The following is a 23,729-nucleotide window of genomic DNA, read 5'->3' as shown; positions in this document are numbered from 1 at the left end:
ACTATAATAATTATAAGTCAATCTCTATTGCACTTTTGTAAAAGTAATGTGCTGTTGTTGATGTCTTGCTATGCTCTTTTGCTTTTTAGATAGGGTATTTTTCCCGACTTTGACACCGATAAAAGCATAGAGGAATTGCTCCTATAAATGAATAAATATGATACGGTTTCTGGAATATGTTTCATTGAGTTGCTGTTTAAGAATTGACAACTATTTATGGTTTGAACAAGTTGTGTCTATCGGCTGTTGAACTTTTGGAATAGCCATTCTGTTGTTACCCGCTTTATGATTTTTTGAGCTGTATACACTCTTTAAGTAGTGCTATCTGGCATGGTCCATGATCGAAGAATCGTTCACGTGAACAAATAGTGTGATGCTAGGCAATCGTAGTCGACTAGCTTTATTCCTTCTTGGTCTGGTCCATGTACAACTAAAAGATCCTTATCTTTAGAAGCATCCGCTTGAAGTCATCTTTTGATGTAATTTATTACAGCTTTTGCATTTTCATGTAAAGTGGTGCCTTTACCAGTCTTCTGTGGTTGAAAAATCTTTTCTTATATGACGTGAGCAGAATTTATGTCGCCTATAATGAAGTTACATGGATTTGTTCATCGAAAGGAGAATATGAAATACTGATGGGTTCTTTCTTTGAGCAGTGTACTTGAAGGAGATGTTTAAAGAATTTCTCAGTATTTCATGAAGTGTTAGATTTGATCTAAGATGTTCTCATCTGGAAAACTAAAACTTTTTGTGCATTTGCTTTTCATCCATAGAGATAGCTCGTTTATGTTTAGTCAGAACGATGACGCTATTTTTGCATTCGGATCAGTATTTGAACCAGATGCTTCAACAAATACAATGTGGAGTCGATGTTATCCTCGTTGTCTGCGATACAATCTGATGCAATGTTATGATCTGCTCGAAATTGCTTCATGAAGTTAAGCCTGTCACAATTAATGTAGTAAAACAGCTCAAGAAAGAAGTTTGACATTGCTTTTACTTATGTTTCAATATTTTGTTTTTTAAAATTTCTGAATTTGGAATCCTTAATAGCCACTGATTCTTGTTTATTAGTTGCTGGAAATTTTAGTGTCGAAATGGAGTAATAGTACTAGAATTGTGGACAGAACGAAAAATGCTATCAATATGTTATTGAATAAGTAATTGAAAATTATGTTACACTAATTCAGTAGCATACAAGGTGCGACTCTTGAATTGGATGCTGAAAAACTATCCAACAAAGAATAGATCTCCATAACTTGGGGATGGGACTTATCTTGAACAAAGAACTCATGAACAGTTCCCTCTAGTTCAATCCAGCTACAACCGGGAATTTTCTTCAGATCTCTTTCTTTCATCATCAACCTAACCCTACTAACAGAATTCCACATACCCAGGCCAGCATACATGTTGGATAAAAGTACATAAGAACTCGAATTACAAGAGTCCAGTGTGATTAACCGCTTAGCTGCTGGTTCTGCAACATTGATGTTGTCATGGTTTTTGCAGGCACTTAGCAAACTCCTCCAAATCACATCGTTAGCTTTGATAGGCATTTCCTCGATAAACTTTCTTGCTTCGTTTACCAGCCCCGCCCGGCCTAGGATGTTGACCACGCATCCATAGTGTTGCAGTTTCGGTACCACTTTGTGAACTCTTCTCATGATATCAAAGCAAATCAGACCTTCCTTGACCAAGCCAGCATGGCCACAAGCATTCAGCACCCCAATATATGTGATATCGTCAGGCTCTACAGATAGCCTTTCCATATCCATGAGCAAATTGAAAGCCAATTCACCCATGCCATGAATGGCTAACCCACCAATCATAGCATTCCAATGATCGACAGTCTTGAATTCGGTACCCTCGAAAACCGACGCGGCATTCTTTATGCTCCCACATTTCGAATACATGTCAATTAGGGCAACCCCAAGTCTTCCACCCATAGAGAACTTCTTTTGCTTTAGATAGTGATTTAGTGCCAACCCTTTGTCAATAAGCCCTAACTGTGCAATTGCTGAAAGAGCAATCAACAATGTGGTACTATCAGGTTGCAAATGACCATCCCTTTGCAAATGATAGAATATTTCCAAAGCTTCCGCACAATATCCATTTTGGACATAACCAGCCATCATGGCATTACACACAACAACATCTCTTTCTGGCATTTCATTAAACAAAGACCTAGCTAGATCAATCTTACCTATTTTAGCATATCCGTTGATCATATCAGCCCAACTGACGACATCTCGTTTCGGCATCTTATCAAACAAATCCTGGGCATCTTCCATATTTCCACACTTTACAAACCCATTAATCATTGAGTTCCAAGAAATCAAGTCCCTATCAGGCATTTTGTCAAACAATTCCAAAGCCAAATCCATCCCATTTTTCAACTGCGTGTAACCACTAATCATGGAATTCCAAGTTATCAAGTTCTTATCCCCAAGTGGCATAGAGTCAAACAACTCTCTTGCTGAATCAATCACTCCCCTTTTAATATACCCATCAATCATCGAATTATATGAAACAGAGTCCCGTGTAGACATTCTATCAAACAACTGACGCGCATATCCAATAAACCCACAGCGTACATACAAAGAAATCAAACTATTCTGCAAAAATAAATCAGACCCAAAATCCAGCTTCCTCAGCAAGCCATGAACCTGCATTCCTTTCTTCACTAAACCCAATCGAGAACAAGCTTTAAGCACCAAAGACAACGAGAATTTATCCAAAGGAACCCCGTTTTCAAGCATCAAACGGAGAATGACAAAAGCTTGCCGCGCGTCACGCCCGTGAGAATACGACTTTATCACAGCGTTCCAAAGAAAAGGGTCTTCCCCGTGGTGTTCAGGCGAGCGAAAAGCAATGTGCTTGAAGAAGACAAAGCGAGCAAAATCGACTAAAGGAGTGAACGGTGAAGGGGAGAAAGCGAGGACGATTTTGGTGGTGATAATTCGGTTTCTGATGAAACCGGTTGTTATCAAACGGGCGTGGATTTGGTTCACGTCGTTTGAAGACTTGCATTTCTGGAGAAGAAGTACAGTTGGCAGCGGCGAGTTCCAAGGCTGGTTTAGATTCGCACAGATAAGCATTGAACTCTGCTTTCTGGGTTTTAGATTCTACAATGGAACTTGTGTCCCCAGGCTTTTTGGATATTATCATCTTTAGATATTATTTGGAAAAAAAATAAAACTTCAGATATTATCATCTTTTTAACGGTTTTCAACGGCCAAAATGCATGTGTGTCGTTGTCATCCAGCAATGGAGTCGATTTGAGTATTAGCCGGCGTCGTTTAGTGTAAACTACAAGCCAAGGTTGGATTATCATACTATTAGTTGACATTATTCTAATTCTTCAACAGTTCAACTTCATATAAGCTTTTATGCTGCTATTTTACATGATATTTTGATCCACAAATCATTACATAAACTTTGCTAATTCAGACTGGGAATGTTTGAGTTGAAGAAGCCTGCTGCATATCATTAGCATCAGCCTCTTCCTTTTCTCCTGTAATTTCTTCTAATGATTTTCCCTTACATTCAGGAACCAAAAAGGTGAAGAATATCCCAAGGCAGTTGATCCCTCCAAGCAGAAACAATGAATTTCTAACCCCATTGCCAGGCGGGTAATCTGCGTCAGTCTTCGATGGATCCTTGTTTTGTGCCGCATACGGGAACCCGAGAGCCCCGACTATGGCCACGAGTTTGCCGGAAGCGGCCGATATGCTGTGGCAATTCAACCTCAGCTTTTCTGGGAAAATCTCAGCCGGCACAACAAATGTGGTGGCATTGGGTCCAAAATTTGCAAAGAAAAAGGTCAACGAATACATGATGAGGAACCCGGCACTGTTGGATAACCAGTGATCGTAAGGGATTGCAAGAGCAAACATGAACACGGTCATAAAAAAGAACCCCATCAATTGAATCGTGAACTTGTCGATATAATCGATGAACACCACCGTAAACCAATATCTGGGGATTGTGCCGCAAAGTGCAATGATCGTTTGTGACATGGCGACTCGATAAACCTCGTGAATCGCATTCATGGTTTCGGCTTTCGGAAGCCAGCCAATGGCACTGAAGATGTCTTTTTGGAACAGATTGTTAATATAGGCAATGTCTAATAAGAACCAACACACGCTTGTTCCTAGTAAGTGTAGTCCATGGCGTTGAGCGAATTCCCTAGTAAATAGACCAAAGGAGTTCGATGAAGCAGTTCCGATCTTATCTACCTTCTCTTCTTCAGCTTCAATCTCTACTTGCATGACCTTGGACACGTCCGAAGCAGCCTGTTTCGCATTCCTAGCGACAAGGGCCATGTATCGAGCTGTTTCGGGCATCTTCATACACCAGTAGTATGTTAGAAGTGCAGGAACTGCTCCGAACATGAGTATGATCCGCCAAATATAATCAGCTTCCGGTGCAGTCGAGTCTTTTCCAGCGACCGAATACGTAGGCGTCTTATAGGCATGATCGAACCAAGACGAGAAGTGCAAGGATCCCACCAGTCAAAATCCCCAATCCCTGCATCGCAAACACAGCAGAGATAAACGCTTCTCTGAGTCTTCTTGTTTGCATATTCGGACATGATGGGGTAGTCTCCACCGATTCCGAAACCAAGCCAAAACCTGAAGAAACAAAGTGTCGTCATAATACGGGTCGGAGACTTCCCGAAGGAAAGTATGGAAGCAATCGAACAGATCACCATGAGCATCAGGGTGAGTCCGTAAACCTTTTTTTCGACCTAATTTATCACCAAGCCAGCCAAAGAAAAGCTGACCGGCTAAAGTGCCAACAAAGGCTGTACCAGTAACGGCAGCCGCTACATTAGGAGGCAAAGTTCCAGGCTTCGGGGCACCTTCAACATGGTAGTAAATTCGACCGAGCAATTTAGTGATAAGAGAGATGCTAAATAAGTCATAAACATTGGTGAAAAATCCCATTTCTGCAATTACAATTACAGTGAAGTGGTACCACTGTGTCTTTGCTGCATCAAGAGCATTGAGAACTCCAAGCTGGTTTCTAGCCATGGTTGTCTTCTACTTGAAAAAGTTGAAAAATAACAAGAGTATAACTGCAGTCTGCCTTGAACTAAAGGAATTCAAGGGAACAACAAACCGTGCTAGAATCAAATCCCAAATACCGAAACCAAGAACCCAACAGGAACAGCTTAGCTCAGGTTCGTATAGTCATCCATGTAAGGTGACTACAAGTGTAAATGAACAAAACATTTGATAAATTATTCGTGAATTATTCATATAACGTTTATTTATTAAGTTAAATAAAAGAGTATTATAAAAAATTGTGTTCAGTTAATAAACAAATGAACACGAATAGAAATATGTTCAGTTTGTTTATTGTCACAAACAAACTCATTTAACAAGTTCTCATTTTCCTTTTATTTTTACATTTTAAATATTAGTTTAAGTAGGGGCTAAACATAAACCATGATGAACTTTGGAATTCAAATTATGAAGTCTAAGGGTCTTAAGTAATAGGGGTGTAACTTCATAATTTTCTAGGACATATAAATGAACATGTTCGCAAACACTAAACGAATTGAACACAAACACCTTAAAAAAGAACACGATATTAAAAATTTAAACGAACATGAATACCTTAAATTTTAAGCAAATGAATTTGAAGAGAACCTTGTTAGTTTAAACTGAGTTCATTTACTACCCTAACGGTGACATCTAGCAGGTCTGGCGATCAAGGATTCTAATCCCAACATCTAAAACTTTTGACGACAATCAAACATAATTTCACATGCAATAATGTATTGGTTAAAGCTTTAGAACAGTTACCTGACCTTTTTTAACCCGAAGGAGACCTGCAGTTCGTCCACAAGAGGAACAAAGAGGGCTGAGTTAGTAAGATGAATTGGTGAGTGAAGAGTGATACGAAGTGAGGGTTTTTAAATACATCAGACGTCGATCACTCAGAATCTTACCGGCGGCATATTCCATTTGTTGATTTTCCTCCGCATTGTTTACCTTAAAAGTCAATGCTTTCACAACAATTTCCATTGCTGATCTCTCTGTACATCAATTCAACATGTTTAAATTCTTACATCACACTGGAATTATCTGCCCAACAAAACACGCCAGCGACCGTAATGTTAACTTGAATATTAATTAATATTTATGCCTACAACAATTCTTTTACAAATGCAATCTTGGAAAACATTGTGTATATCAACATCATTCCACGGCACATACAAAGGTTGAGTGCAATGCCATTGCATTCTTAAGTGGAAAATTTATGCCAAATTCTAGAGATAATATTATTGAGAGAGGAATCATAAATCTCAATTATAAATTATGAAATAGATATAAATTTTACAAAGAAATATCATGCCACGGTAAAGTTTTTTCTTTTCCTTCTCTTATCCAAATTTAACTTAATAAATTCAGTTTGAATAAGTACGTTTATGTTTTTGTTTTCTATTTATTTTTAAGTTTGGGTATGAGATATGATTCAATTACACAGTGTATTACATGAATAAAAACAAAAACATGAGATTAACAATAAAAAAAAATGAGAAGTCAATGAATAGAATTTATTTTTTTAACAAGTTTACTATACAATCTCATTACTATCAGATAAAACTATCATAAATATTACTGAATGTTAACACTCTAAGTAATCTCATATCATTCATTTAAAATAATTTTTTTATTCAAACTTGAAGATATAAAATTATCAGAAATAATTGTTAATTTTATGCTGGTAAATCAAATTCAAATAGGTTCTACCTACCATTCTTTTCTCATACTTGAACTGCAACTTCTTTTACAGTGTTGAGGTATCTCCTTGTTGCATGGCATCAGCCAGTTTGACCTTTCTGATTTTTTTCCTTTCAAAAAGACACAGCAGAGGTAGGCAAACAAAATAAGTTTACTATCATGATTTGATTGAAACATAAATACATACATGTAGAAGTTTAATATATATTTGTTTATTTTGTGAAAAATCACTCGTGAAAAATTATATTTGTTTGAATGACTTTATAGAAAACTTCTGTTATTGATTTTTTTTATAAACATCAAATATAATAAATAACATTATTAATAAATATATTTTAAATATTTTAATAATTAATATTTTTAGAAATAATTTTGTAATAATATTTAAATACATCTAACTATGCATTATTCGCCAATTGGTCTTCCAAGCTCTCCCCGTTCTACAATTCAGTCCTCAAACTTTCAAACCCTTCGACGGGGTCCTCTATATAGTGGCAATATATACAAGGTAAATACTACACAATCTACGGATCATGTCCTTCCTAATCGCGACTCTCCCAAAACCCTTTGCAGCGTCGATTAAAATCCTAGAACTAAAACAACAAACAAGGTACCATGGTCACACAATACCTTCCGGTTATTGAAGATTCCGATTGTTCATTCCGACCGAACAATCGAAAGATCCTCTAACACTACTCACTTTAGACATAATTATAACGACAAAAATACTGTTAACACATTATGAGTCTAAAATACTGATATATCTTAAATAATCTTTGCTCGGGTCAACAAGAAAAGGGTTATGTTTACTGCACATTAAATGAGAACCAACTACACAATAGAAAAACAGAAATGTAGAGACCTCTAATCCTAGGGGTTTTGCTCCATTTTAACGAAAAAGCTTCTCGCCTCCTCATATGTATCGTTGCTGCTCAGAAAGAAAAGTAACATTAAAAAAATTGACATAGAATTAAGTTGGCTTATAGAAGTAATGAGAATATTTTAAAGTATTCAATGAATGCCGCGGAACCTGTCTTCAGCTTCTGACTTGGAGATCAAAGTGAGATCCCCTGATGCAAGAAGTTGTGGAAGACTTTCGATTCCTTTCCCCTGGCAATACTGGCGAAGCTGGCGCATTAAATCGTTGTAGGGTGCTGGCTCCTGCAATGGAAAATGTCTGTATGTAACATAGGACCAATACACTGATAGATGTTTTGTAGAATGCTAAACTTAGGAATTCAGATACAATTCCTTATGAACTACCGAGATTATAATACAGTCAAGCAAAAGCACCACCATCATCATTATCTAATCAGGAAAATGCACATTGGGAATTTTCGATAACATATACATGCATGGATGGGTGCGTAGAAAACAGAGGGATAGAGGACATACTTGCTCAATGATGAAACCCTTACGAAGAGCAGCTATACATTCCACCACTTTGTGATAATTATCTCCTTCATGGGAGTGTATCACTTGGGCAAGTACCTTCTCTCTCGTTTCCTTAATTGCTTTTCCGACCCGTTCTGGGTTATCTCTTTGGGACAGAATAGCTTCAAAATCTTGAACAGGAGTTGAATCTCCAATTTTCTCCATCTTAACTGGCTGTTGATTTTCAATGGATTTGACCGCCTGACCATCAGATTCATGTGCATTTGATCCAGATTGTTTCTCTCGATAAAATTGCCTAGATGATTTCTTCAGCTGCAAACGGATAACACTTAATACCACAATAAACAAGCTAAAGATTAATAAATTCCATTACTTCAAAGATGTTAATGAGAATCGACCTTTGGGCTTGGTTTGAGTTCAAAGTGTCCATGCAATGCATCAAAAACAGACTTGTTTTCAGAAACAAGCACCGGATCTGGTCCAGTGATCTTCTTTAGTGTTTCATCAAGTGGAGGCACAGCTGCATCTGGTTGCTTTGCTTTCAACTCTAGATGATGATAAAAACGCTAAAAACACATAATAATATTAGAGAAACAATGAAGGCATTTTAAGTGTTACTTATTCCTGACTCCAATATGAATAACTTCAAACCCCTATCACCTTTGGCAGGCCTTCAGCCAGCTTCTAGGATCTCTAACCACACAATAATTCAAATGTGCATTTGGGGTTTCACTCTAGTAGTTCACATATACTTTCCCTTTCTCTAAACAACATATAATTCAAATGTGCATTGGGGGAGGGGATTTGCATTAACAAGCCAACATATAGTCACTTGGAGGCATCACAGGTAATTATTCAGTTTTTCACGTTGCAGAAAGCAAAGCACAAGTAACGTGATAAAAGATTCCACCAAGCATAGGATACAAAAATCAGAATCACATGCTGTGCAGTAAACACAAAATACAAGCATATTTAAGTACCTCCAGAACAGGATTTGGGGTGAACTCAGGCAACAATGATTCTTCTTTGCCTGATGGGGCAAGATCAAGCATCTGCACCAATTCATCAGCTGCTTTTTGCTGCTGTTCATTAGGTTTCGATGAAGCTGGAAAACTGTTGAAAGAGGGGAACAGATATTCACGAACGTCCTCGGTGAAAGGAAGAAAATTGAAATAAAATGATTCAGGCTGCATAGGAAAATCAGAGAGCATCACAAGTTTCACAAGGGTAGAAGCATGAATGTGTATGTAACAAATTCAAGTGAAGGATTAAGTGAAGAGGAAATAAAATCCTACAATTTTATCATTTCGTGAAATGTTTGGTGTCAAGACCCCCAAAACAACATTTTGCTGTCCTTATCTCGAAACACATCGCAAGATTGCAACCGTATTTATTTCCTTCATTGCTCTTGCTATGGCAGAAACTGCAACAATGGCTCTTGTATTGCCCGGTTCAGCAATAAAAAGACATACATCTTTCATGAAGCAGTGTCTTCAGTTAATTGCCAGGCAGGACATGGATAAAAAATGGTATAAAAAATCATTCGAAACAAATTTAATCAGAATATACATATACTTATCTCAGATAAAGCAACTTACCGTTTTATTTTTGAAGCATCAGTAAATGCTAGTAGCTTTACACCCTTTTCTGGTTTGAACTTGACAGCATCCCATTCAGCAGTTGAAATAGGAACTACTTGAGGTCCGTAACGGTGGCCTTTAATCCTTTGCTCTGGGGGTATAACCATAGTACTGGAGTCGCCAACACTTTTATACTCATAATCGACCTTGACTTGATGTGTTGCAAACTTATTAGTCGCAGGTGCTTTTTCTGAGTATTTCTTCAGAGTGGGAAACTTCTCTTCTTGTGTTCTTTTATAAACCCATACTTAAGTGTCATATATTTATATATCAGAATTCTTTTTCACAAAAGCTAATGAGAACCAAACATGAAGAAAATCCTAACACCACAATATGGTATGTTAATTTATTGTCTCAACAACACCATTGAATCATGATGACCCATTGAGGCATCACTCCATGCAGCCCATTAGCTGCAAGCAGGGAACCTAAACAAAGGAGGATGAAATAGCATAGCGAGTCTCAAAACAACGGATGTTCTCACAAAGGGATGCAAATTAAGATGACAATCATCCATCTATAGCAACTTGGATCGCCACTTGGTGTACAAGAAAATGTGTAGCATCAAGTAGAATTCATCATCCATCTATAGCAACTTGGATCGCCACTCGGTGTACAAGCAAATGTGTAGCATCAAGTAGAATGTTTCACATAGAGTATCCATGCAGGGAACCTCAATGCTGATAAGCATGGTTCTATTTCCACACAAAAAAACACCTACTTATACTCAATGGAACAAGCATCTCTCTTTGTATCCATGCATATGGGCATCACATAGAGTATAATGCTTGCTGCCACAAAATGTCCCGGAAGTAAATGTTAAAAGCAACTATAATGTTGTTAAATGATATTTGACGTCATCTATCATTAATGAACAAGGTAGTCAAATACAAATATCAGAGGAACTGTTAAAAAAAGTTTCACTCTAGTGGATCCATATAATTAGTTTTTCCTAAACTGAAAATAAAATAAATAAATAAAGTCAAAAGCAGTGGCGCAGGAAGAGAAGGGGGAGAGATAAGTAAAAGAATGTAATTACTTCAAGAGTATATGTTTGACATTAATTGTCTAACCTTAATTTTCATCTGAGGACTGAGCTCAAGATGACCTCTGAAAATTGTTACAGGAGTTACTCTTCCGTTTTAAGTGCTCCCAGTAATGAAGTTGGACTATCAACACACACATTCCGTGTACAGGTTTTCTTTGAAAATATACTCAAGAGATGATCATTCTCGTCCATTATTCTTTTATCTGCATCCTGACTTAACTTTCCCTCACAACAATACTTTCCATTTTCATGTCTTGTGCAGTCATCTGGTCTGCAATGGTAGCGACCTGACCTTCTTTGCTTCCTTCCAAAGAGTCCTTTATAGGATTAATGGCATTAGTAATAAGGCACAGACGCTTATTTCCTTTGAATGTATCTTTATATTTCTTTATCAGCATATCCATCCCAACAACAATTGCATCAAGAACTACCAAAGTTAAGGAACCAAATATGCAGCCATGAGAAGAAAAACAGCCTGCTTAAATAGTATTTTTTTCCTAAAACAACTGTCTTTCAGCAATATATGCCAATTGAAAACTTAAAAGCATAATGATCTATAATAATAACAACAACAACAACAACAACAACAAAATTGACTTGATTCTTGAAGTCACGAAATAGTAACAATAGTAATAATAAACACAGAGAATTAAAAGCAATTAATAATATTTTAAAAAATACCAAAGTCTTGCAAATTTTTTTATCAGAGAAAAAATCCCTCAACTTCATATAACAGCAACAACAATAATAATAGTAATAATCCTATCCAAAAATATTGCCAGAAGATTTGCATGAGAACTCTCAATGGAATGAAGGTAAACATCATACTTTTCAGATTAGACTATCTTAACAAAATATCCAGAAAATTAAGGGATACAATCACCATCTAAAGTCCCACGAGGCAATTTCTGTAGAGTGTCAATAATATCGCCATCAACAACTTTGATATCTTGCAACAACGTAATATTTTCATAACCACCCACTTCCGTTGTAAGGTCGTTGTTAGTTTCTGTTATTTACGGGGAACATCATTAAAATAATGCAACACTGATATTTGATTAAAGATTCACAAAGCTTAAAAATCATTGATATGGAGGCAGCCATTAATTGGTCAAAATTAATCCCAAAAGTTGCTAGGATTCATCACAAAACAAAGGAGTCACCCTTCGGTTCCGAATGCCACCACTCCCACTTCATCATATTTGCTGACAATAAGCTGCGTACACAAAAGGCAATCAGAAATATATTTTCCTTAAATTTTTTGCTACCATATTTAATGAAAGTAGAAAATATCATAATATTAGCAGAAAGACTGTGAGTGTACATTCATTGAAAGCAGTACCTTCTTCTCCACTAACATGGAGCAGAGCTTTCCAACTTCTGGAAGAACACCGTGCATTGATGGACCGACATCAAGCAATAACACTAATTTCTCCTGTTCCAAAATAATTATCAATTCAATTACAGGAAAAAAAATTAAAACCCTAAACCCTAATCAAATGAACAGAAAAAAATCGGTTGAAACAAGTCAAAAACTACATGAAAATCATAGCGAACGAATAAGGAGTGAGTGCAAAAAGTATTAACATGCAATTGTTGAATTTGGAAGGGGAAAAGGAGGGAACCCTGACAATAGTAAGAAATGTTTGAAAGAGAATCAAAGTGGTGGAATTTCACCTTGTTTCGAGCCATTGAAATGCGAGTGAGCTAGCCAGGCCGACCAGGAAGATACAGAGAGTGAGAAGCTTGTGGCGTAAGCTTGGAATTTGAAAGAAGCGTATGCGGGGAAGTGGGTCTATATACAGCGTGAAAATTGTTGACCATTTCTAGTCCATTTCTTTCTTCTTCCCGCCTAGGTCAGTAAGTTTCACTAAATTACAAAATGGTCCTTTACAAATTCGAATTTATGCAAGGACAGAAAACGTTATACGTCGTTGACGTTCTGGCGTATCTCTATGCCTTTTTTCCTCTCGTTTAATTTACTTTTTACATCAAAATCCGAACTCTCAACATTGCTATTGAAAAAAAGAACATTAGTGACCGTTAGTGTAACTTACCCTATATACATTTGTCAGTTTTCCTGCAAACTTCTGTCTAACATTTGTCAATGGGGAAGTTAAAACAGTTAGATTCTTAGTGATAGCAAATAGTAATGCATATATATATCCTAACAACAAAACCTTAACTTCAATTTCTCATAGTTGGTTTGGATCGCGCTTTCTTATTTTCAAATGAGAATGTGATCATAGGAAATCAAAACCGTATAATTTTCTAATGATTAAGATCAATGTTTTTCAATTATTTTAACTTTTGTTGGTTGATAAAGTGGCTCGGTTACGTACTCAGCTATATCATGTTACAAATAAAATATTGAAAATTCATGTCTTTTTTAGTTGCTTAACAAACGAAATTTTGGTGGTTGCTCAACCATAATCAAAATGCATCATATCACTGTATCCGATAAATCTTAATGATCAATGAAACCAGAGCAGATAGAACTGATGAAAAATTCATTAATACTCCATAATTTGGAGATGTTTAGAGATCCAGTGCAGTTCTCATCAATAAATTCATCAATCAGGTGAGAAGAAGGGGGGGGGACAAGGGATGTCTTTGCCTGAGGCTGAGACATTAAACACCTAGTTGGATATCAGTAATGTTATCCCTACTTTATCCTACATAAAAACATTCAACCACAGATGGCACTCCGTACTCTCTGATGAAAGAAATATCAGGAATTTTTAATCTAGTCAGCTTCCTAAGTCCGGGATGATCGATTCTGGTTTTATCGGATTAACCTGCAGGCAAAGAAATGTTGATATCGGTTGCCGAATTCCTTGGCTCCTGCATGGCGGTCGCCCAATTTTCTCTCCGGAAGGTAGCAGTGGTGAGGTTTGGTTTCAGGGCATTCAAATTTTGTTGCGACAAAACTACATCCATGCCATCCTCTTTTTCCGCATTTGAATCCTGTGCGGCAACGATGCTCGGGTTTGGTGCAACAGTGGCCGGTATGGACTCGATTTTCTGCTTCTTCGACTTTTGGTCGTTCTGGTTTCCCGGTAAAAAGCTCCCCACCACAACCTGATAATTCAACAAAAGATTAGGCAATGTGTGACTAGATGTTCATACTTTCCCACACTACTGGTAGAAGGGCCAATCGACAATCTCATTAAACATTTTATTGCTTCTAATCGGATGGAAAACTCAGCACTAAAGGGCTTTACCTGTACAGGACTGGCAGCTATCAGAAGTCCAGCAACTCCTCCCCCTACAACACGACCATCAGCGCTTGCCAAAGACACACTCATCCCTCCGGATCGATTTCTTGTTCCTTGAGTTTCCGTAGGCATGAAGGATCCGGACAAGGAAAGTATCTCAAACCGACCCTACGAGAAAACATGACAGATGAGGTTTTCTATAAAGGATCAGAAACTCAAAACAGTGTAAGAAATTCATGTCATGAAAAATAAATCCTGTTTTAACACATCTAAATATTACTGGAAACTCAGGAAAAATCAAAATGTATAGCGATTTCAAAATTGCCAAACCTCATATGTTAGAGTGCCCCCCGAAGAATCAGGCTGCCGAAGTGTAACATTAGAAATTACTCCATTAGCTGATAGGATGCAGATAGCTCTCGGTCCTTGTTGAGAAAAGGAAATCACCTTCATCGTAACATCCTTAAAACACCACAAAAATCGAATAATCAAGTAAGGAAAAACGTAGACAGCACCGAAGAGATCAATAAATTCTCCCCTGCAGTCGTCATATGCGACCACGCTCCAAGGTTTTAGAAAAAGAATGGATCTAGCAGAGATCCTATACAAGTATTTGATAATGATAGAAAATGAAGCACGAGAATGTTCTATGCTCCTCTCTCTTTCCCATATCGAAACATACCTCACCAGCGTTGACCGTGATTACATGAGGCGTAAAATTTGTCCCGACCGAAGTAGCAGCCCATTCACCTATAAAAAGCAAAATGAATTTCGCTGTCAAACATACACATTACCCCGTTTGTCATCTACTACATGGTTGGGATTTAGTATGATCAGAACAAAGCCCTTTAAACTGGACATTACTAATCAGTCGATCTTGCTGCTTTAACAAGATTCATTTTGTTCCTACTGGCGAATCTCGAAAAATAATTGATGAAAAGAAATCTAAGACGCTCGAAGAATATTCCTCAGCCCCATACAGACACAAAAGGGCCACTTTTTCATTCTCAGAAACCAGAAATATCCTTTCAGATCTGAACAACGGCATCTCATATAAGGTCCCACAAAAGGTTCAACAAGTATTATCAACTTCACATGTAGAATCTCTTGTAGTGTTCCGATTTTCGACACTAGTGCATGACTAATTGCTCTTAGTTTCGAACCAGAAACATTAATGCCCGCAACCAAATCTATAACTAAATCGAATTTGAACAAAGACAACAGCATGCTAAAAGGGCTTATTACCTAAATTCTCCATGTCCATTCCCTTGTGATGTTTAATCTGGTAACCGCTACCTCGACTTCTCCCACGCTTCCCTCCACCACCACTCGAGAAATCGCCTGCGCCGGGCGGGACAGACGAGGAAATCGGCATCGGCGACAATGCCCTCGCCATTGTCCCGCCCGGCCCGTATTTCCTAGGTCTACCTCTCTTTTTCTTTTCTATGCTACCAGTTAACCCAACACTAACTGGTGAAACATCCACTGCTGTCGAGCCGCCACCACCAATCTGGTTGGCATTTTCGGTCCTCGGTGCCATTTGATAAGCCGACGGAGCTTCTGCTCCGATCACTGTAACACCCGGATTTGTCTCCATGCAAATATTAAATTATACTTAACAGAAACTCCAAGCTAGTCTCACCTATGAAACAGAAATCCACCAATCAAAAACCAGAAAACAATCAATCTATACAATGTCCTCATAGTTTCTATTTCACTTGCAGCTGAAACAAGATCACTACAACTCCGAAATACATTAAACTTCACACACACACACACACACAAACAGTGAGTAAAACAGGAAGCTAAAGTTTTTAAAAATAGATACTTTGAGATTTTGCCCCATCATACAAGATCCTCAATTTAAAAACAAATAAAAAAATGATCAGCTTTCAGTTTAGTATGATCATAGTCCCTTAACACAAATTGAAATTTTAATGTGAAAGAAATAATTACACAATCAACCTGGAAAAAAAACAACTGATAGCTAAGCATAAAAACACTCAACCCACCGAAGCTTAACTTTAAAAGAAAAAAACTGTAAAAAAAAAAGAGATTTAACTGTAACCCAATCAATATTTTTAAAGAGGAAAAAATCAATTTTCATATGAATGGGAAAAAAAAGAAAATCATTAAAGAAGTTTTTTTTCTTCATTTTTACGGCAAAAATAAATTTAATGTTAAATGTTGAGATCATGACCTGTATAACTTTCAAGTACACTACCCAGAAAGAAAGAAAAAAACTCTTCACTGACACTGTTCCTCTCGAACCTGTTCACATCTTCCTGTATCAAAGTACTTCAAAAGCTTTTTCTATCCAACCAAACAAAATTTTCTTTTTTTTTAAATAAAAAAAGAAACTGATCCCCGAAGTTTATAAAAACAAAAAAAACACTGGGTTTCAGAAAATCGCTGGCCGGTTCTTTTATTTTCCCTGTCTGAACAGGTACTTTTTTACACAGAGATAACACACAGGAAAAAAAAAGAAAAAAAATTGAAAAATAAAAATATTTTAATAAGATGTAACATAAATATTAATTAGTAGGTAAAATTGATAATCCCGATATATAAATTTTGGTTAAGAAGGAATTTGACGTCCGGTTGAGGGGGAAATTGAATTGAAAATGGGGTAAAATAGTAATTTGGTCAAAAGAGAAGTGTGAAATAAAATAAGGAGAAAAAGTAAAGTTAATACTTTCCTAAAATATTAATTTGTGTCTTCCAGTTAAAGCTGGAAAGTTGGCGTTGGCGGGCCCACCTTTTTTAAAGTTATGCTATTTTTTATTAAATGAGTCCGTAATTCTTTTAAAGCTGATATTTTGAATTTAAAATTTAAAAATTTTAAAAAAAATTAAAATTTGATTAATAAATATATTGCATCCAAGGAGGTATAGACAGTAGTAGCCTTCGACATTTTATTTGCTGGTAACTTGCTTTTTTTCTTTTTTTCACAAATAAAGAGTGAACATCATAGATATTGCCCTTGGCTTGTTTTCTTATTCACGGTTTTGCCACCGAAGAGTGTGGACTGGTCTTTCTTTTTGTTCTTTTCTTGCTTGTTCTTTCACCATTTTTTAATATATTAACATATATTTTAATTATGAGCGTTTCTGATCTTTAGCGTTGGTGACTGAGTGGTGATAGCGTGACGTGAGGGTGAAAGACAGATTGTCTGATGGTCGGATATGATTGGATAATCTCTCGCACGCTACTGTGTTACGTCACGTAACGGAATTGAATAATATTTAAGAAAAATTACGCATTTAATACCTAAACTATTAATTTTAGCCTGTTTTAACACCTAAACTTTCAGTTGTTTTCAGAATCATACTTAATATTTATTTTTTTATTTCATTTTAATATATCGCCATTAAAAAATTAAAACACTTAGTATCTAAACTATAAATTTTGATCTATTTTAGTACCTAATTTTTTATTTTTTTTAATTTAACGTTTAATTTTGAACAATTGTACTAAAATGAAAAAAATTAGGTATGATTTTTTAAAAATAAAAAGTTTAAATATTAAAATAGACTAAAACCGATAATTTATGTACTAAACTCCTAATTTGCCCTAATATTTATGGCCTATCCCATTACTCGTTAGAAACGCATTAATTTTTTTATTTTAAAAATATTTATTCCAAATATTTTAAGGTTCAATGAAATATTTATATTGGATTTATAATAGTTTTAAAGTTAAAAACATTTTCCAATACAGTTTAACGTTAAGTTTGTAAGTCAATTTCATGATTTAATTTCTCTTGTAATCATACTTTTAATACATAGATTTTTTTTTATTAATTTAGAGTGGTTACAAATAGTAATACATGTTTTAAAGATTTTTAATTATTTAACAATAAATGTTTAATATCTTATAATTATTGGTGTTCGAACCTAAAACTTTCAATGATAACAATTATATCTTTAATCACTTAAGTCGATTGATTTGTTAAACGAAATGTTTATAATTTCATTTCCTTTGTAATAAACATACCTTTGTAATAAACATATACATTAATGTAAAAAATTCATTCAAAATGAAAAAAGGCAAACTATTTTTTAGTCATTAACTTATTACTTGGTTTTTATTTTAGTCATTTAATTATTATTAATTTTCAAAATCATATATAATATACGTTTTGACTATGTTTTGATAACACGTGTTAAAAATTAACAGTGACACTAAAATATTATTATAAGATAATACCAAATCAACATTAACAGATAAAAAATATCATGTTAGCGTCACTATTCATTTTTAAATACAAATAATTTATATAAAATTAAAACGTAATATTATATATTATTATAAAAAAACTTGAGTGATAAAAGATAAAAAATTAAATGATAGATCATTAACTAAATAAATAATTTACCTTAGAAAATAGTGAGCTAAGATGGGTGGATTGTTAATGTGAAAGACAGCCACGTAGTATAGTGTAAGTGGAGGATGAGTGTGAAGACAAGGGGCCTACCTACTTTTTGAATAATTTTCAAAGATCGTTTAAGATAGGCTGTCCCCAACTTACCCCGACCAGTATTTGGAAATTTTGGATTTGGTCTCACCCCCCAGGGTCTTTCCCCACTAATGAAATATTTAGTATATTAAAATAATCCTAAAAATGTCAGTTGACGGTTAGTTGATTCACATAATTGACGCAAGTCATATACTGTATTTCTGAGTCTTACACGAGAGAAAACAACCTAGGACTTTTGTCTTTGGCCATCGTCTTCTCAATTTCATAAGCACCTAAGTTGTTGGTGTTATCGTCATACGTGGACACGAGCATCTGTTTCTAATGTGCGGTTTGAGTCGTAAAAACACACAACGGCCAGTGATTTAGCACTCTGGTTTGATTTGAGTTAGGTGGAAGAGGGATAATAATATATATTTAGAAAGGGAGATGTTCTTAATGAATGGTATATTCATAATCTAAAAAAGAAATATCAGTTGAAAGTTAAATAAACATCTGATCTAGAGATTATCGATACATAATATATTTGTTATATCATTTATTAGATTTAAAAAGTAATATTTTATTTATTTTTTATTATTCGAGTTGGTGTCAATTGTCGTCTTATCAAATGGTATCTAATTTAGTTCCAACTTTTATAATGGTACTATAAATTGTTACTCATTGAAAATAGGTTAAAAATAGTTTTGGGGCATTTGAGCAAATACGACCTTAATTTATTTGATGCCATTGATGTTGTGATTAGGTACTTCATTTTTTAATGATGTAATTGGATATTCAATTTTTACTTTTGAACATAATTTAATATTTCATAATTTCTTAATTACATATTTTCATATTTAAAGTTTTAACATCTAACTTTTAATCTACAACGTATATTATATATTTAATTAAATATTATTAAAATTATAACTATGAATCAATAAGAATTAAATATATATAATTTAAAAAGTTAGATAATTATATCATTAAAAAATTAGGTATTTAACTAAAAAAAAGTTAGATATCACATTTATCGAAATTATATTTAACAAAAAATATAGACAAAAATGAGCGTTAATTAAGTAAAAGAGCAACTTAAAATCAACTAAACTTGACTTTAATCTTGATCAATATTAGATTATAAGTCCCCGATCTTGAAAATCTCTAATTTTCCTTTTATATAAAGAATAAAATAGTTAGAAGAAAAGAATAGTACAGTTAAAAAAACTAAATAAAATTATAAAGAGATTTTTAAAGATTAATAAAGAAGTGTGGGTTAATATATATTTTTTCAAAAATAAATTAGTTATATAAAACTTTACATTTATTAGTAAATTAATTATACATATTTTTAGATTTTGAAATTCACCGTGATCGAAAAAGACAAACAAAGTCAAATCCAAAACTACTTGAATATTCTCTGTTTTGAAAATCGGATCGGTTTAATCGGTTCAACCGGGAACCGTTACTTAGTCCGGTTCAATCTAAACCGGTTGAATCGCTATTAGTGAACCGGCCAGAATCACTAAACCGTTCGAACCAGACCGGCTGAAAACCAGAAAAAACAAAAAAAACCGATATTATTTATTTATTTAAAAAAAAAAATTAAACCAAACAACGTCGTTTGTTAAACGAGCCAAATCGAACTCGAGTATTGCTGAGCTCGACTCGAACTTGAAAACTTTAAAAGTAAGCTCAACTCAACTCAAACTCACAAGCTAAAAATTATCAAGTTCAACTCAAACTCGAAATATAATATTGAAATTTGAACTCAAAAAGACTTAACTCAAAAAAAATTAGAAGCTCGATTGAAGCCTAAAATTCGAGCTTGATTGAAGTTAAATAATAGTTCACTCAATGCTCGACAAAAGGCTCCATGATTTTGAATGCCAAATTACCTATATTATTTATAGAAGTTAGTTGTGATGCGCTTCTATATTTCTTAGCAATGTGAGATTGTTTTGTTCTCATATTTTTACTCTTTAGACTTTTGAGATGCTCTTATATGTTTCTTAACCATGTGAGATTGTTTTTTTTAAAAAAAATTAAACCAAACAATATCATTTTGTTATGATTTTCTTAATCCCAAATTTATTTTTTAATTATAGTTATATAATTATATTTATTATTTAATATGTTTTACCTTAAATATTAGAGAAAATCGCCTCAGTGACCAAAAAAAAGTTATAATATACGATTTTAACCAACTTTTTTTGGATTTGCCAAAATGACCAACAAAATCGCAACGCGAAATAAAAATCGCAACGCGATCCCCAGAATCGCAAATCAGTTTCCAAAATCGCAACGCGATTCTTGAAAATCGCGATGCGATAGTACAAATTCGCATTGCGATTTTCAATAATCGCAACGCGAATATGAAAATCGCAACGCGAACACATAAATCGCAACGCGTATCCGTAAATCGCAACGTGTATCCGTAAATCGCAACGCGTATGGGTAAATCGCAATGCGTATCCGTATATCGCAACGCGTATCCGTAAATCGCAACGATAATACATAAAATCGCAACGCGTATCCGTAAATCGCAACGCGATATTTAAAGCGCCATTATAATCGCTACGCGTATTTTATTTTCAAATTACAAAAAGAATATTAAGACAAAATCCCGTAATCGCAACTCATAACCTAAAACCTAAAATCACAACTCAGTCCCATCTCCATCTCTCACTCTCTACGGCGAAGAAATCCGTCCCCATCTCCGAAGATTTCCGTCCCCATCTCCGGCGAAATCCCTCACAACCATTCACGGTCAGAAATCCCTCACAATATTCAGAAATGGAAAATCAACCTCCGAGGGTTAGTTTTTTTAATTATTTTTATTTTGAAATGTTTGCATTATTGTAGGTTTTTCATATTGAAACTGATGATAAGTTTACTGGTCATTTCAATAATAGATTAACCATTTCACTTAGATTTCATTTCGCGTTACGATTCTGTCGTTGCGATTTTCATTTCGCGTTGCTATTCTCTCGTTGCGATTTTCAAGTTAGTATTTGTCTTTGTCTTTGTTCTGTCTTTTGGTTGAAGTAATGCAATCCATTCAAGTTTCAATTTGCAGAAGAGTCGCAACGAGATAAATGAAAATCGCAACGAGAGAATGACTGTCGCAACGAGAGAATCGCAACGCGAAATGAAAATCGCAACGAGAGAATCGCAACGCGAAACCAAAATCGCATTGCGATTTTCATTTCGCGTTGCGATTCTCTCGTTGCGATTTTCATTTCGCGTTGCGATTCTCTCGTTGCGATTGTCATCTCGCGTTGCGATTCTCTCGTTGCGATTTTCATTTCAACCAAAAGACAAAACAGTGTTGCAAATTTTAGTTTCAAGAATAAACTACTACTTTTTATGTTATTGTTTTTGGTATATCTTCACAGTGTAGTTTTTGGTATATCTAACTTGGTATGTTTATTGTTTTTGTAGAAATTTTTTCGGCTCAATTGACCTTGAGAAATAAAGTCAGCCTGGCCACTACAATTGCAAAGAAGCTTTCACCTGCTCAAAGACAATTGTTTGAGGAAACCTGCTTCGGGCCATGGCTGAGAGTACAGCATCCGGGTGGAGATGCTAATTTGACCCATTTGTGGCTTCAGACCATGACATCAAATCTACCCGACAGTATACAACGTGGTGAGGAAGAGATATGGTTTCATTTTCCACCAGCGTATACTTGCTTTGGGCGGAAGGAGTTCTGCTTAATCACTGGTCTACGATTCGGACACGATGATGTAGGCCGGTACACTCGTCATATCGCCCGCCCATCATGGTTATCCCGGGTTTTTCCGGATGAGTCAATGGAGAAGCCGAACCTACATGTCGACGACCTGAAGAAATTATTTAATAAGAAAGCTGGTTTCACTCGGATGGAAGACGTCGATGTTGTCCGAGTATGCCTTCTACTACTTGTGTATGCCGGCTTTTTAGGCAGAGAGGCCAGACAACCTATTCATCGGGAGCTAATAATATTGGTAGAGGACCTGAATGCATGGAATCTGTTTCCGTGGGGTTCGTATATATGGAAAGCTACCTGGACTAAGTTGTCGTCTGCCTTTGATGACCGCAAAAGTTTGCGGGGCGATGGGTCCAAATACACTTTGTCAGGCTTTGTTTGGGCCTTTAAGGTAAGAATTTCTATATAATGTTTCTAAAATTATAATTAATTATTTAACAATTACTAATTTTGTTATTATATTGTTTGTAGATTTGGATATTCGAGGCTTTCCCCAGCATGCGTACATATGCAATAAAAACGTCAAATGATATTCCCAGGGCTATTTCCTGGAAGAGGAAAACTCTGTTGGATTGGGAAGACTTAATACCATATGCCACAATAAATAATGTAAGTTAACACAAATACTTTCATATAATATATAAACAAGTTATTAATAGTAGACGTTTAACTTTGTTTGAGTTTTTATATTTTAGGAGGCCAACATTCCATTACAAAGACTGTCACCCACGGAGGAAGAGCTTGCCACTGATTGGTGGCAAGCTAGTCAGAGTTTTTTTGATGGCACGGATGATGAGCAGCATCCACTTCCTCCAATTCGAGAGCCATCACCTCACCTAGAGCCATCACCCGATCGTGACGACTATACACCTCTAGAACGAGAGCCATCACCTATCCCGTCACATCATCGAGCCTCTTCTCCACCATCACCTCATGATAGGCGACCGGCAAAGATGCCACGACTCCTATCTCCCTGTTCTCCACCTCCACCTCAACGGGATGAGTCAAGGGAGTTACGTGATGAGGTCAATGCCTTGCGTGAGGAGATCGGTACTCTACGCGATAACGATGGTGCATGGCGTGTGGAGGTGTCAACTTTACGTGGTGAGGTTGCCGCTCTACGTGAGATGATAGTATCGTTGCAGAATGAGGTTCATACTCTACGCAACGAGGTAAGTTTAAGATTTTCCATATTTAACTTAATGATAAATTTACTCGTAATTTCACTTAGATTAGCCATTTCACTTAGATTGCTTAGTAAATTTATTCGGTTGCTGCCAATTCTGCTAAACTGTGTATTCTTTAACACTGTGAAATAGTATTTGTCTTTGTTTTGTCTTTTGGTTGAAAGTAAATTTGTTCGGTTGCTGCCAATTCTGCTAAACTGTGTATTCTTTAACACTGTGAAATATATTTGTCTTTGTTTTGTCTTTTGGTTGAAAGTAAATTTGTTCGGTTGCTGC

General features: G+C 35.6%; 2 protein-coding genes and 2 pseudogenes across 3 annotated transcripts; all 4 read right to left on the bottom strand.

Annotated features, from left to right (window-relative positions):
- Positions 1-1,139: 1,139 nt before the first annotated feature.
- On the bottom strand, positions 1,140-3,200 carry LOC120215505 (pentatricopeptide repeat-containing protein At2g45350, chloroplastic-like). The gene has a single exon (XM_039213178.1). It carries the CDS (start codon positions 3,096-3,098, stop codon positions 1,182-1,184), a length of 1,917 nt encoding a protein of 638 aa, XP_039069109.1. The 5' UTR covers positions 3,099-3,200; the 3' UTR covers positions 1,140-1,181.
- Positions 3,201-3,399: 199 nt separating this feature from the next.
- On the bottom strand, positions 3,400-5,137 carry LOC120215514 (annotated as a pseudogene).
- A 2,405-nt stretch (positions 5,138-7,542) lies between these two features.
- Positions 7,543-12,693, bottom strand: LOC120214680 (annotated as a pseudogene).
- Positions 12,694-13,626: 933 nt separating this feature from the next.
- Positions 13,627-16,572, bottom strand: LOC120215494 (AT-hook motif nuclear-localized protein 1-like). 2 transcript variants are annotated; one of them, XM_039213168.1, is made up of 6 exons: positions 16,257-16,572; positions 15,302-15,698; positions 14,739-14,806; positions 14,387-14,518; positions 14,063-14,224; positions 13,632-13,919 (listed from the first exon to the last, which is right to left on the bottom strand). In XM_039213168.1, exons 2-6 carry the CDS (start codon positions 15,651-15,653, stop codon positions 13,632-13,634), a joined length of 1,002 nt encoding a protein of 333 aa, XP_039069099.1. In that variant the 5' UTR covers positions 15,654-15,698; positions 16,257-16,572. The 2 variants fall into 2 exon arrangements, with proteins under 2 accessions (XP_039069103.1, XP_039069099.1); XM_039213172.1 differs by lacking the exon at positions 16,257-16,572 and having other exon boundaries at positions 13,627-13,919; positions 15,302-15,653.
- Between the last annotated feature and the right edge of the window lie 7,157 nt (positions 16,573-23,729).

The sequence above is a fragment of the Hibiscus syriacus genome, unplaced genomic scaffold (genome assembly GCF_006381635.1).
Source record: "Hibiscus syriacus cultivar Baekdansim isolate YM2019G1 unplaced genomic scaffold, ASM638163v2 tig00000764_pilon, whole genome shotgun sequence".
Taxonomy (NCBI): Eukaryota; Viridiplantae; Streptophyta; class Magnoliopsida; order Malvales; family Malvaceae; genus Hibiscus; species Hibiscus syriacus.
The sequence above is the reverse complement of the archived record's forward strand: the minus strand, read 5'-3'. Positions and strand labels throughout refer to the sequence as shown.

Coding starts and splice junctions, on each gene's coding strand:
- LOC120215505 (XM_039213178.1), bottom strand. CDS start 3,098: ATGCTTATCTGTGCGAATCTAAACCAGCCTTGGAACTCGCCGCTGCCA.
- LOC120215494 (XM_039213168.1), bottom strand. CDS start 15,653: ATGGAGACAAATCCGGGTGTTACAGTGATCGGAGCAGAAGCTCCGTCG. Junction 14,519..14,738: donor TCACGGTCAACGCTGGTGAG/GTATGTTTCGAT, acceptor TGGTGTTTTAAG/GATGTTACGATGAAGGTGAT. Junction 13,920..14,062: donor TAGCTGCCAGTCCTGTACAG/GTAAAGCCCTTT, acceptor TTGAATTATCAG/GTTGTGGTGGGGAGCTTTTT.